We start from the raw sequence: 16,195 nt of genomic DNA on the forward strand, positions 1-16,195 counted from the left end.
CTACCAGCGCTCGCCAGCTCCAGTGCGTTTGCCGCAGCCATGACAAGCGTCGACGACCTCTTCAAAGTGAGTACTGCTGGTGCTCCCAGGGGAATTGTTTCAGAAGATTTAACATTCTAGCAGAAGCCAATCTCCTCTGGCAGCTCTAAGCGCAAGTTTGAGCCTGTCCAAGACCCCAGTATGCTCTTCTACCGCCTGCAAGCATCTCCACAACACCGCGCTAACACAAGATTGAAGATGAGCTATACAAAGCTGCTAAGCTAGATTCCAATGGCGATGTAAGATCGAAAGGCAAAGAGGCTATGGTAGAAGATGATTTTTCCGAAGATGGAGAAGCAGGGCCCGAATTGCCCCCGGATTTCGACGAAGATGCACCAGATGACGAAGAGGGTCGCTTCTTTGGCGGGGGAATGGAACAAAAGACCGCTCAGGCAATGTCTTATATTGACGAACAGGAGGGAGAGGAAACTGCTGTATGAACCCTAATTTGGAGTCCAATATTGAGGTTCGCAAGCTGACAGCCCTTCGCTCGAACAGCCGGAGAATTTCGACACCGCTTGGGTACGCCGTTTCGCTCTGAACTTCGAGAAGAAGATTTCCAAGAACTCAGAATTACGGGCAAAATTTGAGAATGATCCTAAGAAGTGTGTAAAGCCTTGGTATTGCTGGATAGCTCTGGTTTGTCCATGCTGACTGGGTTGCAGGTTCATGGTTTCGGAGGCCGACCTTGACACTGAGATCAAGGGCTTATCGATCTTGTCGGAGCATTCCGACCTTTACGAAGAGTTCGCAAAAATGGGCTGTGTAGGCTCGCTGGTGTCGTTACTTTCGCACGAGAATGCGGATATCTCGATTGGTGTTATCCAAATAATCAGCGAGCTGACCGATGAGGATGTGGAGGCTGAGCAGGAACAGTGGGACAGCCTGGTCAATGCTTTGGTATGTTTGAAATGGTGCTTATCGGAAACTATACAGAGAGCGGGCTGACAAGTACAAGATGGACGCCGATCTTATCGAACTGTTGACTCAGAACCTTTCCCGGTTTGACGAGAATGTGGAAACTGACAGAGCTGGTGTCTACTATGTTCTCAGTGAGTCCATTTCGGATAATGCTATTTACTAATTACTAATCTTAACTCTAGACGTTTTGGAAAATCTATCCTCCCAGACGTCACTGGCAGAGAAAATTGGGCAGGATGCCTCGATCTTGCCATGGATCTTGTCTCGTATCCAGAAAAAGGAATCACCTGTGACTCAAAATAAGCAGTATGCTGCAGAAATCCTTGCTATTCTCCTTCAATCCTCTTCGAAAAACCGAGAGAAGTTTGTTGGGCTTGAGGGGATCGATACGCTCCTCCAAATTCTCAGTCAATATCGTAAACGAGATCCCGAGAAGGACTCCGATGAAGAAGAATTTGTGGAGAACTTGTTTGACTCCCTAGTTTGCCTCGTGGATGAGGACTTGGGTAAGGAGAAGTTCATCGAGGCGGAAGGCATTGAGCTGGCACAGATCATGCTCAAAGAGAGCAAGTTCAGCAAGCCACGAGCTCTTCGAGTTCTTGATCATGCCCTTGGAGGGGTTGGTGGTGGTCCGGCATGCGAGCACTTGATTGAAGCGGCCGGCCTCAGGACCATTTTTGGGATGTTCATGAAAAAGGTATGATCAACATTTTCGTATCATGAGGCACACGACTTACATCATGAAGCAAGAAAGTCAGAATATCGAGCATCTGTTGGGCATTTTTGCTTCGCTCCTTCGGCTTCTTCCTGGCGGTTCCGCGCCACGTATCAGGACATTGGCCAAATTCATGGAGAAAGACTATGAGAAGATTGAAAAGCTCATCAAACTGCGACGGGAATATGCTGCAAGACTATCTCCTGTTGAGCAAGCTATCGAGAAAGAACGCAGGGGTCTTACAGAGGAGGATCGAGAATTGATGGCTGGCGAATGGCTGTCTCGCCGCTTCGATGCCGGGCTCTTCTCCCTGCAGGTATGCATCCCGTTTCTATTTCTAAGACCTAGCCTGTCACTAAACAGACTGAACAGACAATTGATATCATTCTGGCATGGTTAGTTGCCGAGGATGACGGGGCAAAGAAAAAGGTCACTTCTCTGTTAGCTGACCGGGATGAAGACCTATCCTTGGTCCGCGCTACTCTGGAAGGTAAGTTTTCTGCCATCTTCTATATAAGCAGTGTTTATTATTCTGACTTCTGACTTCTGTAGAACAACTGGAAGGTATTGTTGAGGAGGAAGCTAAACAAAAGGACTTTAAGGATATGCTTAGCACCTTACTCCAGTTCCTGTGAAGCTATTCTACCAATAAGATATGATCACACCATACATGTACATTATATAAGCCGTAAGGCTGGGCCTCTAACCCGGTCCAAAATCCATTAATATTAAAGAGAACTTGCCTTCGGACATCACTGTGATGAGAGTATGATAGAGTATCTCATCGCTGAAATTTGTAATTGAGTCGAGCGTACTTCGTTCCCAACAAATTTCCTATCGAATTGAATCTCGAAGAGATTCCTCTACGATTCTAGCAAGGCCTGATTGCATGACAAATCGAGAAGTATGCCAAATGCAAGTAATGGATCCTTAGGGTAAGAACCTGCCGTCTTCCATGTTGGATGAAAATACTTCCAGGAAACCTTTCTCTACGATTTTTGCAGTCCCATAATTCTTTATAAATTAGAAGACAGGGGTTTAAAGTGGCTGTGCTTTTGTAGCGGTGGATGGCCTTGTCACTCGGGGCCGACATTCTGCGGGGCAAAACACCAACATTCATAGCGCATTGATTTGTAGAGAGCAACAATCAATTTGTGGTTGATTTCTTGAGTTTGCAATCTGTGATAGTACCATCAAAAACTAGCCATGTTTGAATTTAATCGTGAATGGAAAGTTGAAGTAAATACTGCGAGATATATATTGATATCCGCCAAGACCGCAACATTTCCCTATGCTAATAAAATTCAGCAGGACTCTAGGTAGCACTGTGGTTCATGTTTGCGGATTCTATATCATAGTAATCAACCTCTGTAGCCATGATAAACTTGTAAGCTTCCCAACTACAAAATTACCTATGCAGAATTAGAAGGCATGAGAGGACAGGAGTTGCCTACAGATCATTACCCAAAAGTAGCCTTGTGTCAATATAACTAACCTAGCATTCAATGGAACAGGAATCCATCAGGCCTGGAATTTTTCCCATAAACAAAATAACATTAACTTGAAGTGATGAATTGTTCGGAGGACTCGTCCAAGACATCATCACGTGTTTCACGTGATGATGGATTACCTTATCGGGACTAGTGTATTTCGGCGGCGCCGAAGCATCAAGATCCTTGGAGATCAGTCCCTTCATCCTGCCACCGCTGGGAGATCTGCTTTCATCCCACCGAGCTCCTCAGGTCGCCCTTCCTTCCTTGTCTGTGACGACCGCCAAAAAAGTCTTCTCGCCAGTCACTGACAGGTGGGTGTCGCAGCGCGTTGGGTGATTCTCTCGGTCACTGCCTTTCTCGGCCGTCGACGCGCCCTCACTGCGCTCTCCGCGGATCAGTCTCTCTTTCTTTCGTTTATCGAACGTGTGAGGGGAACTCACAGGATTTTTAACCATGGCCGACTACGATGACGCCTACGAGGACGAGTTCTACGATGATGGCGATGAGGGAATCACATCCGAAGACTGCTGGACAGTGATCTCTTCTTTTTTCGACACGAAGGGTCTCGTGTCTCAGCAGCTGGACTCCTTCGATGAGTTCATTTCATCGACTATGCAGGAATTAGTGGAGGAACAAGGACAAGTGGTTCTCGACCAGACCCTCCCGCCGTCCGAAGATGAAGTCGACCCCGTGGTCGTCCGTCGTTACGAGCTCAAATTTGGTACTGTCATGCTTTCCCGACCCTCCGTCACTGAAGGCGACGGAGCGACTACGATCATGTTGCCACAAGAAGCCCGTCTGCGAAACCTTACCTATGCGAGCCCGCTGTACCTGGGTATCACGAAAAAGATTATGGAAGGCAGGGAACGTCAAGTGGCTGATCCAGATGATGACGAGGCTGGTGAGGTTGATGAGGACCGAAAGAACCGTGGAGCATACCTTCAATGGGAGCAGAAAGAATTTGCGCCAGAGCAGATGAAGGAGGAAACGGTATTCATTGGCAAGATGCCCATCATGCTCAAGTCCAAGTACTGTATTCTGAAGGACCTGAATGAGCAATCACTTTATGCCTGGAATGAATGCCCGTACGATTCTGGCGGTTACTTCATCATCAACGGCAGTGAAAAAGTTCTCATTGCGCAAGAGCGAAGTGCTGGAAACATTGTGCAGGTCTTCAAGAAGGCCGCTCCAACCAAAACACCTTATGTTGCGGAAATTCGCAGTGCCGTAGAGAAAGGATCGCGTCTTCTTTCCCAGCTCTCAATCGGTCTTTTTGCCAAGGGTGACAGTGCCAAGGGCGGATTCGGCCCTACCATTCGTTCCACCCTCCCATACGTCAAGACCGAAATTCCGATTGTTGTTGTCTTCCGTGCCCTAGGCGTTGTGTCTGATGAGGATATTCTCAACCACATTTGCTATGACCGCAATGATACCCCCATGTTAGAGATGCTGAAGCCGTGTATTGAGGAGGGCTTTGTTATTCAGGACCGAGAGGTTGCTCTCGATTTCATCGCCAAGCGTGGTTCTTCGCAGGCCAACCTCAACCATGAGCGACGTGTGCGTTATGCACGCGAAATTATGCAGAAAGAACTGTTACCGCATATTTCGCAAACCGAGGGCAGTGAAACTCGAAAAGCCTTTTTCCTGGGTTACATGGTGCACCGACTGCTGCAATGTGCTCTTGGCCGCCGCGATGTTGACGACCGTGATCACTTCGGAAAGAAGCGTTTGGACTTGGCTGGGCCCCTTCTTGCCAACCTTTTCCGTGTTCTTTTCACTCGTGTCACCCGTGACCTGCAGCGCTACGTGCAACAGCGTGTTGAGTCTAATAACGAAATTTATCTCAATGTTGGCCTCAAGTCCATCACCCTGACTGGTGGTCTGAAGTATGCCTTGGCAACGGGTAACTGGGGTGAACAGAAGAAGGCCGCTAGCGCCAAGGCTGGTGTGTCTCAAGTGCTCAGTCGTTATACCTATGCCTCTACCTTATCTCACTTGCGCCGTACCAATACGCCCATTGGCCGAGATGGCAAGATTGCCAAGCCGCGCCAACTTCATAATACTCACTGGGGCCTGGTGTGTCCTGCTGAAACTCCTGAAGGTCAAGCTTGTGGTCTCGTCAAGAATTTGGCACTCATGTGCTATATTACTGTCGGTACACCCAGTGAGCCCATCATCGATTTCATGATCAACCGCAACATGGAAGTCCTCGAAGAATTTGAGCCTCAAGTCACACCGAATGCTACCAAGGTGTTTGTGAACGGTGTCTGGGTTGGTATCCACCGTGATCCTTCCCACCTCGTCAGCACCATGCAATCTTTGCGTCGACGAAACCTGATTTCTCCTGAGGTCAGTCTGATTCGTGATATTCGTGAGCGAGAATTCAAGATTTTCACCGACGCCGGACGAGTGTGTCGCCCCTTGTTCGTGGTGGATAATGATCCTAAGAGCCGGAATGCTGGATCATTGGTTCTCAACAAGGACCACATTCGCAGTCTAGAACAAGACAAGGATTTGCCGCCAGACCTAGACCCAGAAGAACGCCGGGAACGCTATTTCGGATGGGAAGGACTGGTGAGATCAGGAGCTGTGGAAATTGTGGATGCGGAGGAAGAGGAAACGATTATGATTGTGATGACACCCGAAGACTTGGAAATCTCCAAGCAACTTCAAGCTGGCTATGCGCTGCCAGAGGAGGAGACCAATGATCCCAACAAGCGAGTCCGCTCCATTCTGAGCCAACGGGCACACACCTGGACGCACTGCGAAATTCACCCAAGTATGATTCTGGGTGTTTGTGCCAGTATCATTCCCTTCCCAGATCACAACCAGTCACCTCGTAACACATATCAGTCTGCAATGGGTAAACAGGCTATGGGAGTGTTCTTGACCAACTTCGCACAGCGTATGGAGACTATGGCAAACATTCTTTACTACCCTCAGAAGCCCCTGGCCACTACCCGGTCGATGGAGTTCTTGCGTTTCCGTGAACTCCCTGCTGGTCAAAACGCAATTGTCGCAATCGCTTGTTACTCTGGTTACAACCAAGAAGATTCCGTCATTATGAACCAAAGCAGCATCGATCGTGGCTTGTTCCGCAGTCTTTTCTATCGTACATATACAGACTCTGAGAAAAAGGTGGGCTTGACAGTCGTTGAGCGATTTGAGAAGCCCATGCGGTCCGACACCATTGGTATGCGAAAGGGCACCTACGAAAAGATTGACGCAGATGGTATCGTGGCTCCGGGTGTTCGCGTCTCCGGAGAAGACATCATTATCGGCAAGACCGCTCCTTTGGCACCCGATGCCGAGGAACTAGGACAGCGCACCAAGGCTCACACCAAGGTTGATGTCTCAACCCCTCTGCGAAGCACGGAGAATGGTATTGTGGACCAAGTGTTGATTTCCACTGGCAGTGATGACCTCAAATTCGTCAAGGTCCGCATGCGTACCACCAAGGTTCCCCAGATTGGCGATAAATTCGCGTCTCGTCACGGACAGAAGGGTACCATTGGTATCACTTACCGACAAGAGGACATGCCCTTCACTCGGGAAGGTGTTGTGCCTGACCTGATCATTAACCCGCACGCAATTCCGTCTCGTATGACTATTGCCCATTTGATCGAGTGTCAGCTTAGTAAAGTGTCGGCACTCCGTGGCTTCGAAGGTGATGCTACCCCCTTCACCGACGTGACTGTTGACTCAGTCTCCCGACTGCTGCGTGAACACGGCTACCAGTCTCGTGGATTCGAGGTCATGTACAATGGCCACACCGGCCGCAAGCTGGTGGCGCAGGTATTCTTGGGCCCAACGTATTACCAGCGTTTGCGTCACATGGTCGACGACAAGATCCACGCCCGTGCCCGTGGACCAACTCAGATTCTGACCCGTCAACCTGTGGAAGGTCGTGCTCGTGATGGTGGTCTGCGATTCGGAGAGATGGAGCGCGATTGTATGATCGCCCACGGTGCCAGTGCTTTCTTAAAGGAGCGTCTGTTCGACGTATCTGACCCTTTCCGTGTCCATATTTGCGACGACTGTGGCTTAATGACCCCGATTGCGTGAGTCCCCCCCCCCCCCCTTTCTTTTCTAATATCTGTTCACTGTTCGGTATCGATATCAACACAATACTAACAACGCCCGCGTGTACAGCAAACTCAAGAAGGGTCTCTTCGAGTGCCGCCTGTGCAATAACAAGCATCGCATCTCACAAGTCCACATCCCCTACGCCGCCAAGCTTCTGTTCCAAGAGCTGGCCTCGATGAACATTGCCGCTCGGATGTTTACCAACCGTTCCGGCGTCTCGGTGCGGTAAGAGTACATTTTGCAAGCCTTTCTCCATTCCCATTATCTTGTATTTTAATGATTTGCTCGAAAAATGTGCCGTCCGCTTGGGCGCTTCTGTCGCGGCGTCCGGAGGGTTTTATTCGCCATCTTATCCTATCTTTTGCCCCCTTTCCCATCATCTGGTGATACATAGTTCAAATCATAAAGCTTTGTGTGTACGTTCACTGTTTTCTTCCAAGTAAGAGTAAATACAATAAGGTTTTGATGAGTGTATGTGAGTTTGGCCTCGTGTTTGTCCATTAGCTTTCTTACGAAGGGATCTGTCTACGACTATTTGCATTATCCCCATCACTAGTATGATGTTCCCTTAATCTAGAGAATTTACCATGGCGTAAGCTACATCGTCTTGAGGATATGCGATATAGAAATTCGACAGCAAGATTGAAAGAATGTAGGATGTCCGTGACAGCAACGCCTGCCTGATAGATAGATACATAGAAAAAGGAAAGAAAAAGAAAGAAAAAAAGATGCACGATGTGCTCTTGGCTGTAGATTAAAGGAAACGACTAGCGTTCACCTGGTGTCTAGAACTTCCGTGACGACCGCCTTTTCTTCTTCTTCTGACTCGTCTGAGGACCAATACTGACCTCTGCCATACGCTGTATTTTGCCTGATTTGCGGGTGTGCGACTCCGAGGACTGGGGCAGGACGTCGCCGTCAGCAGCTGGCTCAGCAATCCAGCCAGAGTTGCTGGGCTGCGGCGGAAGATTTTGCTCGCTGGTATCTGGTAGTGGACTTTGAGTGAGGTCGATGATTTCGGATGTTTGGGATTGGTTGCGCCGGGAGTGGGAGATGCGGAGTTTGGAGCGGATTGATGCCCCAGGCGAGTCGTAGTCGAACAAAGACTCTGCTTTGGGATGGAGAGGTTGTGCGTTTCTGGATGGCTTGCGCGAGGAGCGGGAGCTAGAGTGAGATGGGGACCGCTGTGGAGAGAGATGGTGACTCTGGTCGCTATGGACCAAAGGATCAAGATCTTCGAGGTCATCTTTTCGATGATCATCTCCCTCGTCTTTTTCTTGGTCTGTGTTGTCCAGCTCCTGTTGGTCACTTTGCAACATACCCAAACTACTTCCCCATGAGACGGGAGGCTTCGGTGGGCTTGCCTTTCGTGCACCGGGGCTCTCTTCAACAATACTCCTGGAAGGCGACGGGTTGTTTGAATCAGACCCGAGCGGATTGTGAACCACGGATATGAGTGAATCGTTGGCTCCGAACTCCGTAGCAGGAAGCTCGTCCACAACTTGGCGATCATGCTGATGGCTGTCTTCGGCCATGTCTAAGATGGATTGATTGGCGGACAAAAAGGAGAGTGCCGACATGTCTTGATTGGAATTTTCAACGAGCATAGATGGTTCCTCGATAAGAGTTCGGCCATCTAAGTTAGCTTCCTCAGCCTCCAGATTGTAATGAGAGCCTAGCCGTGTGCCAGGAGACGACCGAGCAGAATGGAACCCAGAGAAAGATGGAGAAGGAATAGCAGGCCTATCGCTATGTTCGTCATCGGGATCTTGGCCTTGAGTTCGTTGAAAATTCTCTCGGGCAGGAAATTGTATGGATGGAATAACAGGGGCTCTAGCCTGAGCCTCATTCGGCGACTGTGGACGACTAGCAGCCGTAACGAGAGTGACGAATGTCGTGTCATCGATGGTGACATACGTGGTTTCATCGAGGTCCATGTCAAGAGGAGGCGGTGGCGAGCTTGGCTGGGGATTTGGCATGGAGTCCTCGACTACGGAGACACTTTGGACGATGTGAGCGTATTGAAACAACCAACTCAAGATCAATTCACTGACATGCTATTTTCTTGAGCACTGTCTTTATCCTTGTCCTCCGTATCGGCATCAATAACCCACGGCGCGGGCCGAAGAAGCTTCGGTTCGTTGAGTTCCGCAAAAGCGAGCTCTCGGTAGCCATCGTCGTCCTCCTCGTCCATTCCGGGCATCTCAAACTTGTCGTATAGTCGCGGTCCGTCGTCCTCCGGGTCATGTAGATCTGCCTTTGGTCGTCGGTCACGTACCGCAAGTCGAACGTTCATTATGCCATTCCCAAGGACTTCATGTACCTCTGCCACTCGATACTCAGACATCCGGGGCTGCCAGTTTGTTGCTTTGGACATATCAAGCTGCCGGAATGCGATGATTGCCCCAACCTTCGCTTCACACTCAAGCAAATCTGCCACAGTACTCAGATCATTGGGGATGGTAGGGAGGTCTTCCGTCGAGGGTAAATGGTCTTCATAGTTTTCCTCATCCTCGGCGTCGTTCCAAACTCCATACTCTGCATCATCATAGTTGAGAGGAGCGTTGTTTTCGTAAGCACCGGTGCCATCTTGATACTCATCCTGGTCCTCATCCTCGTGGTAGACCTGAATTCGTTGCTTGCGCTTTCGCTTCTTGCCCCAACCCTTTAACTGGCCGATCGCTGCGTTCGCCTCCTCGTCCCAGCGCTGCTCGAAGGGGAAAGGTGGCCCGGTCATCTGGATATCATCATACAAACACTCCGTAGCTTTGATAACAAGCTTGTTTTCCCAGCTTTCATCTTCGTCATTTTCCTCTTCTGCCTCCGCCGGCTGCCTCTCCACAGTCTTCCTGCGAGAGTGCACCGTGCTAGCCTGTGCAGCCAACTTTCTTCGTGTAGCTTCTTCGTCCTCCTTGGTTTTTGGCGTACGAAGACCTAAAGACCCAAAGAGAAGTCGTCGAGAGCTAGCGATGTCCAAAGTTCGTCGATCAGCGCGTTCAACTCCGGGGCTCTTTTCCTCAACAAGCTCCTCCGTGACAGTCTTTTCAACCGCAGCTGCAGCCTCAGGCTGAGGGGGCACATTCTCCTTCTCTGAAGCCTCATCAATATCAACGCCACCACTTGCGAGATCTCGAAGCAGCTTCTGTCGCTTGGCTTCGAATTCACGCTGCTCTTGTTCTTTCTTCTGTGCTTTGCTCATGGGCGCGGCTGATATGATACTTGACTCGTCAATGTGAAAGCCTCCGTTAGCTTCTTCCCACGCGCGAAGCGCTGCGAAGTCTGCCTCCTCGGGGAGGACTCCGAGCTCCTTGAGCTTAGAGAGGCGACGACGGAGTTTGAAGCGATGATTGCTTTTCTTGGTTCGTATGGATCCCTCACCCGGGGGGTTGACGATGAGAGACATACGTGTTTTCTCTGAAACTTTGGGTGGGGCTTGTTCTCTCTCTGATTCCGAAGATGAATCTTCTGAGCTGGAATCATCCGAGTCAGCGGATGATGAAGGAGCTGCGGCTTCATCGCCTGATGAGTCGCTGTCTGATGATGCTTCGCTCGAGTCGGCAGATGACGAAGATGCGGAGTCCGAGTCCGAGTCAGAACCGGAATCTGAATCTGAATCGGACTCTGATGTAGCACCCACGATTTCTTCAGATCGCACCGATTCCACAGCTGCTGGCACGCCTTGTTCTTTATTAAATCGCACAGCTTTCGAAGTTCTTGGCGAGGTGTCTTCGCCACGAGATCGTTTGCTAGAAAGAGAAGATGCACCGGCTAATGAGCTTCTACGCTGAGTGTCCGCCGAGGATGGTCGTTTGGCCACAGAGCTGGAGCGTAATGAAGGCCCAGAGCACACCTGTCCCTGTCTCCGGATGTCGATGAACTGGGATGCAGATTCTTCAAAATCCTCTTTAAGGGCTTGAAGCTCATTTTCAAGCTCATCCTCCTCAATATCAGACCCTCCAATATCGCTGTCCGTATCATCAGAATAGTTGACAGGGTGTCGAATGACTGTGCCTATATCAGAGACTTCATGCTCTGGGGGCATAATCGAAAGTTCCTTGCCAAAGCCGGTGTCTCCTGGAGGCAGCCATTCTCCATCGCCTTCTTCATCCGCATCGACCCTACCATCTTCGTGGCCAAGGTCCGGTCCCTGCTCCCAGCCCGAGAAAAGCGTGCGCCGTTTCTTCCGCGGAGGAATGGTAATCGCAGGTCGACTAGACGTCGTGCGTTTCAAAAATGGCAGGCCGAAAGGAACACCGTCGATCAGATGTTTACCATCAGCGGTAATTTGGTGACGACCGCACAGCCGCCGTGCCCGGAGATCCGCCAGCTGCAGAGCTCGAATGCTATAATGTGCCTAAGAGTTAGCACTCTGTTCAAGTTCGCGCAAGCCAAAACAACAGCAAACAACTCGAATTTAAAAGGAGCACATACACAACTTCATCTCCTTCCCGCAGTAGCCCATCCACGTCCATAAAGTGCAGGCACTCCGACCCGCCGACTTCAACCACGTAGTCTTCCAGTCCCCACTGGCCACTGAACTCCGGGTCGAACATGGTTGGCTCCGTCTCCAGCGGAACAACTTCATTGACATCCTCTAGTAGCTGCGCGATAGTGTAACCGCCGGCCGGAAAGGCAGCATTCGGGGTCCGGGACGACGCAATCATCGACGCCGAGGCTGGGCGCGGCGTGCCATATTCGGGCAACGCAGACGACAAGCCCGTTGTCCACAAAATGCGCGTGACCGGGAGGCCGTGGCGCGAGATAACGAGGTGTAGGCGCATATTGACGCGAATTTTCAGACTAAATCATCGAGGCGGGTGGGGTGCTAGAGAGAGGTGGTATGTGGGTGGAAATTGTGGTCTCGATTTGCGCGTACTGTTTTTTTTTGCCTTCGAGACTTCCAGGGGCTGGATGAAGCTGCAGGTTGGGTAAAGAAAATTAAGAAATTTCGACCGAGGAATACGCGATCGGATCCTAGGAGGCTTTTAGGTAAGAAAAGTTCATAGTAGATTCCTGACGGCGGAGGGAGTCTTGATCGGTGAGGCAGGAAAACGTGCAGCTCCGAAGAGCTCGAAGCGCGGAGAATACTCTAACTAGATTTGGACTAGCGTACGGCCATACATAGCCAGACTTCCCTTCTTCATACTTTAAGATTCATACCATCCATTGTAATTTGCAAAAAGACAAATACCAAATAAACTAGAATAGAAAAGAAAGTTATAATTACCGCAAGTATTTGACACCTCAACAGAGATCTATTGAAGGAACGCGCCCTTTAGAAAGTATAGAAAGTAGAAAGAACAGACTACCTATAACAATTCTGGTATGCAGAAAAAGACAATGACCAGCTCTGCCGAACGCGAAAGATCATGCAGTATCCAAAATGTATGGCAGAGGATTGAAATAATCATAGAAAGGGGTATCAAGGATGCAAGCCGCAGTAAGATTAAAGATTATTTGTGGTCCATTTGGGTCAACCAATTGAAGAGGTGGGAGAGAAGAGGTGGGAGACATGTGCCGACCATGTGTTGAAATAAAGTCAAAAACCGGCGAAGAAACACCATTGAAGAGTGTAATTTCTGAATTCCGAATGTGATACTCCCGGTATCTTATTTGTCCCACAGCACAGGCTGAGAAATAGAACTATCCCCGCTCAAGGGAACATGACTGCTGCTCAAATTCAGGTTTGTCTGTTGGGGCTTTGCGGAACTGGTTTGCGGGTAGGAACACCGAGATTCATAGGGCGTAGGTTGTTCCGCGAGGGCTGACGTTGTACGGTATTTGACGCGTGTAGATGGCTCTCCGCGACAGGCTGATAGACCGGTGGGCTTTCTTCGGCAGCTGGGTCCCGCGGGACCTTCATCATACTTTGAGAGCGTCTGACAGGGGACGCCGGTGGAGATCCGGAATTGGACTCGGGTGGGGTCGCAGGCAGCATATCGAAAGACTCGGAGGAAGACCGACCCTCACGACTTGGGGAAGCCATGGAGCCTTCACCTACAGGGCCAGCTTCACGGAGCCATACCGCTTCGGCTGAGGATTTGGAATCAGCTCCAGATTCCAGAGTACTCCGGGAAGAAGAGGCATCTGGTGGGTGATACTCGCGGCGTGGTCCATCTACTGGGCTCAAGTTTTCTGCCATAGCGTCCTCATAGCTTGGTGGCGCCTCGTCGTATCCACCATTTGAATACTCTGGAACTGTTCCACTAGGCCTTGGAGGCATCGGGGGCCGATTATCATCACTGGTCGGAGCCCAGGGAGGCTGAGCTGTTGGCTTCGAAGGAGAAGGCTTTAATGCAGCTGCTGCCATAGCATCGAGAAGGGCCTGTGGGGGTGCGATTCCAGAGTAGACCTTGACTGGCATTCTTAGGGGAAGAATGATGATTTGGGGCTACAGAGAAGGCCAGTCAGCAAGCAGAATGACAGAAAAGACAGTGGAAACGTACCTTCATATTTCCAGGTGTACCGTGGGTCAGCCCAATGCGCACTTCAAGCTCGTATGACCTCTCAATGTTGCATGTTTCAAATGATGGCGCGACTGAGCTCGGAAGGGGAATTTTATTCCACAAAGCCGGGTCGATGTACCAGTGGGTACCAGTGGGATCGCCAGGTCGTCCTAATGCCATGCCCATGTTGCTACGGCTCAGAAGAACCCAGGAACTGCTTTCGGTCCGGTTGAGATCATGTGCCAGAATTTTTGTGTATGAAAGAAGTTCGATCTGAAGCATTTGCAGGAATATGGTTTCCTGCGAATCTGTCAGCCTCTTCAGTACAAGCCGTAGAGGTACGGGCTCATTGCAGGTGAGAATCGAGGGACTTGGAAGTCGAGCGTCCGCCGATACCCGCGGGGGTTCAGAATCAGTGTCACGGAATGGGTTAGTACCACGCGAGAAGATATTCTTCTTACGTTGTCCATTATTCTGAACATTTGGGAACTGGTGCTGGCGTCGAGCGTACGTTTCCTCGCTTGGGTTCCCGGTCCTTGGGGGCTCAATGGGCAGGAAATTCAAAGGAACAATCTAAAAACAGCCATTAGATGGTTTCTGGCTTTCACGATAACCCCGAGGGGCAGTCTTGCAGGGATGATGCCTACCGCTCGAATGTTCTCTTTGTAAAATTGCGGCCGGATGACGGTGACCTTCACGAAATATTCAATCTCCGCCATGCCGGGGAAGCCGTGTAAAGAGGGAGGGAGAGTTTTCTTCACATGGCGATTGGTATCGCGAGCCATCTCGACCCTCAATCCGTTTGTGACGAGGTTGGTCCGCATGCTGTTGTGGGTATTGCAGGCATTGTTGAATGGTAACTAGGGTGAAATTAGTAGACGGAATCTCGCACAAGTGTATCATAGTCCATATTGCGAGGAAACTGACTTTAAAGTGGAAAGGGTATTCGTAGGATCCGGCGGCAAAAGTATAGGAGGTTGGCGACGTGCCCGATTGCATTTCCAGGACGGCGAGAGATGGAAAGACGGTCGCGACTTTGTATAAAATCTGGAACCCCAATCAATCCATTGCTCAAGTCAGAAAGGAGGCTGGACATGAGTATCCGTAGCTCCTATTCCCAAAGGCTCCCGTACCTTGTGCACCTCCAACTCGGTTCGCTTCTTCTCCGAGTTCACATTCTGTGGGTATCGGGGACCGGAAAGCCGGGTTTTGCTGACGCCCTCTAGTTTGACTTGAATACCTCCAATTGCAGTTTCTGTCGGGAGATTGAGGACCACTGTGCCGGAGAGAAAGTCTAGATTTGTGTAGTGAGTGTGCCGACTATCCAGCAAGATTTTTGCGGACATGGCGACGAAGGCCCTGCCGGGCTTAGATGTTCGCTCCCGAGGTCGATCAAGCGGGGTTTGTGCATCGATCGGAATCAAGCGACCGAGTGGATAGCGGAATCTGATCTCCAATATCTCTTGGAGGAGAGGCAAAGTGGAGTAGGCAGGATGGGAAGTCAGATGGGGGAGGAAGAACGATTAAATGCGAGGGGAACCGGAATGACGTTTGTTCGGGCGATCCACCGATCGGACTGCAAACACTCCACCTGTGATTCCCAACGCTTTGAACACCTAGTTATAGATCTAAGGTGTTTAAGACTTCGATACTCTTAACTTCAGTAATCTAATGTTCAATACTCTATTCCCAAGGAAATCCTAGCTGCGCCTCCTTATAGCCGCTAGGCTAAGCCACTGGGGTTGGTAATGACCTGTTCATTCTGCAGGGATCTGAGCAGTTACCATGGTTCATCTAGAGTAATATGGTCGCAAGTGCCCGGAGGTATCTAGCCCTCCGACCCAATCGTCGCATGATCTCAAACACCAGGCATCTTTTTAAAAATAGTTGGAACCCCAAATCATAAACCACTGTTCTGAAATCCAGATTTGAAGTAAGCTTGGGGGCCAGGCACCAGAATTTCTCAACTGTATGGTTCTACGGATACCAAGCGCTCAGCCTCCCAAGGATAATTGCGCCTCACTTGTCCTTTGAGAGGGCATAGAATTGGGCATAGAATTAATACACTGTCCCATGGAATGAAATTGAAGTAGCTACAAGCATCCGACAGCTAAATCTAGAAGGAGCTCAAAGTAGTTGGATTTGTAAAGAAGATTGGGTCTGTGCATTAGAACTCGTTGCCGCAAGGAGTGACGATCCTTGCTCTACACACACCTGAAATAGAAATAGAGAACAGAGAATGAGAATAATGGATAGACCACAATAATGTCACTCAAATTTATCGTGTTTACTTGTATTCTCATTTACATTGATATTTGTGCACAAATACAATGGCATAGATAGCTGTGCCTTTGCTTGTTTAAAAAATTTCTCCCTATGCATACCCCCCTTCTTGAATACAAAGTGATCGCAGAGTAAAATGAATGTAGAAGAAACAATGTTAATGAGAATACAAAAAGGAAATCTTAAAATCTCACTTTATACAAGGATTGTAA

The 16,195-nt window shown here is 49.7% G+C and overlaps 4 protein-coding genes across 4 annotated transcripts; 2 read left to right on the forward strand and 2 right to left on the reverse strand.

Moving 5' to 3' along the window:
• Positions 1-39: 39 nt before the first annotated feature.
• Positions 40-2,310, forward strand: N7462_000162 (beta-catenin-like protein 1; the record flags this gene model as incomplete). Its single annotated transcript, XM_057071888.1, has 10 exons — positions 40-66; positions 124-178; positions 238-473; positions 538-644; positions 705-939; positions 998-1,091; positions 1,143-1,657; positions 1,707-1,991; positions 2,048-2,165; positions 2,228-2,310. The coding sequence occupies 10 exons, from the start codon at positions 40-42 to the stop codon at positions 2,308-2,310; spliced, it is 1,755 nt and encodes a 584-aa protein (XP_056938418.1).
• A 1,311-nt stretch (positions 2,311-3,621) lies between these two features.
• On the forward strand, positions 3,622-7,483 carry N7462_000163 (DNA-directed RNA polymerase II subunit RPB2; the record flags this gene model as incomplete). Its single annotated transcript, XM_057071889.1, has 2 exons — positions 3,622-7,229; positions 7,321-7,483. 2 exons carry the CDS (start codon positions 3,622-3,624, stop codon positions 7,481-7,483), a joined length of 3,771 nt encoding a protein of 1,256 aa, XP_056938419.1.
• A 556-nt stretch (positions 7,484-8,039) lies between these two features.
• Positions 8,040-12,035, reverse strand: N7462_000164 (uncharacterized protein; the record flags this gene model as incomplete). Its single annotated transcript, XM_057071890.1, has 3 exons — positions 8,040-9,255; positions 9,309-11,597; positions 11,686-12,035. The coding sequence occupies 3 exons, from the start codon at positions 12,033-12,035 to the stop codon at positions 8,040-8,042; spliced, it is 3,855 nt and encodes a 1,284-aa protein (XP_056938420.1).
• Positions 12,036-12,934: 899 nt separating this feature from the next.
• N7462_000165 (arrestin (or S-antigen), N-terminal domain protein) lies at positions 12,935-15,046 on the reverse strand (the record flags this gene model as incomplete). Its single annotated transcript, XM_057071891.1, has 5 exons — positions 12,935-13,645; positions 13,701-14,273; positions 14,348-14,560; positions 14,628-14,747; positions 14,834-15,046. The coding sequence occupies 5 exons, from the start codon at positions 15,044-15,046 to the stop codon at positions 12,935-12,937; spliced, it is 1,830 nt and encodes a 609-aa protein (XP_056938421.1).
• Between the last annotated feature and the right edge of the window lie 1,149 nt (positions 15,047-16,195).

The sequence above is a fragment of the Penicillium macrosclerotiorum genome, assembly GCF_028827735.1.
Source record: "Penicillium macrosclerotiorum strain IBT 26536 chromosome Unknown utg000001l_segment0_segment0, whole genome shotgun sequence".
Taxonomy (NCBI): domain Eukaryota; kingdom Fungi; phylum Ascomycota; class Eurotiomycetes; order Eurotiales; family Aspergillaceae; genus Penicillium; species Penicillium macrosclerotiorum.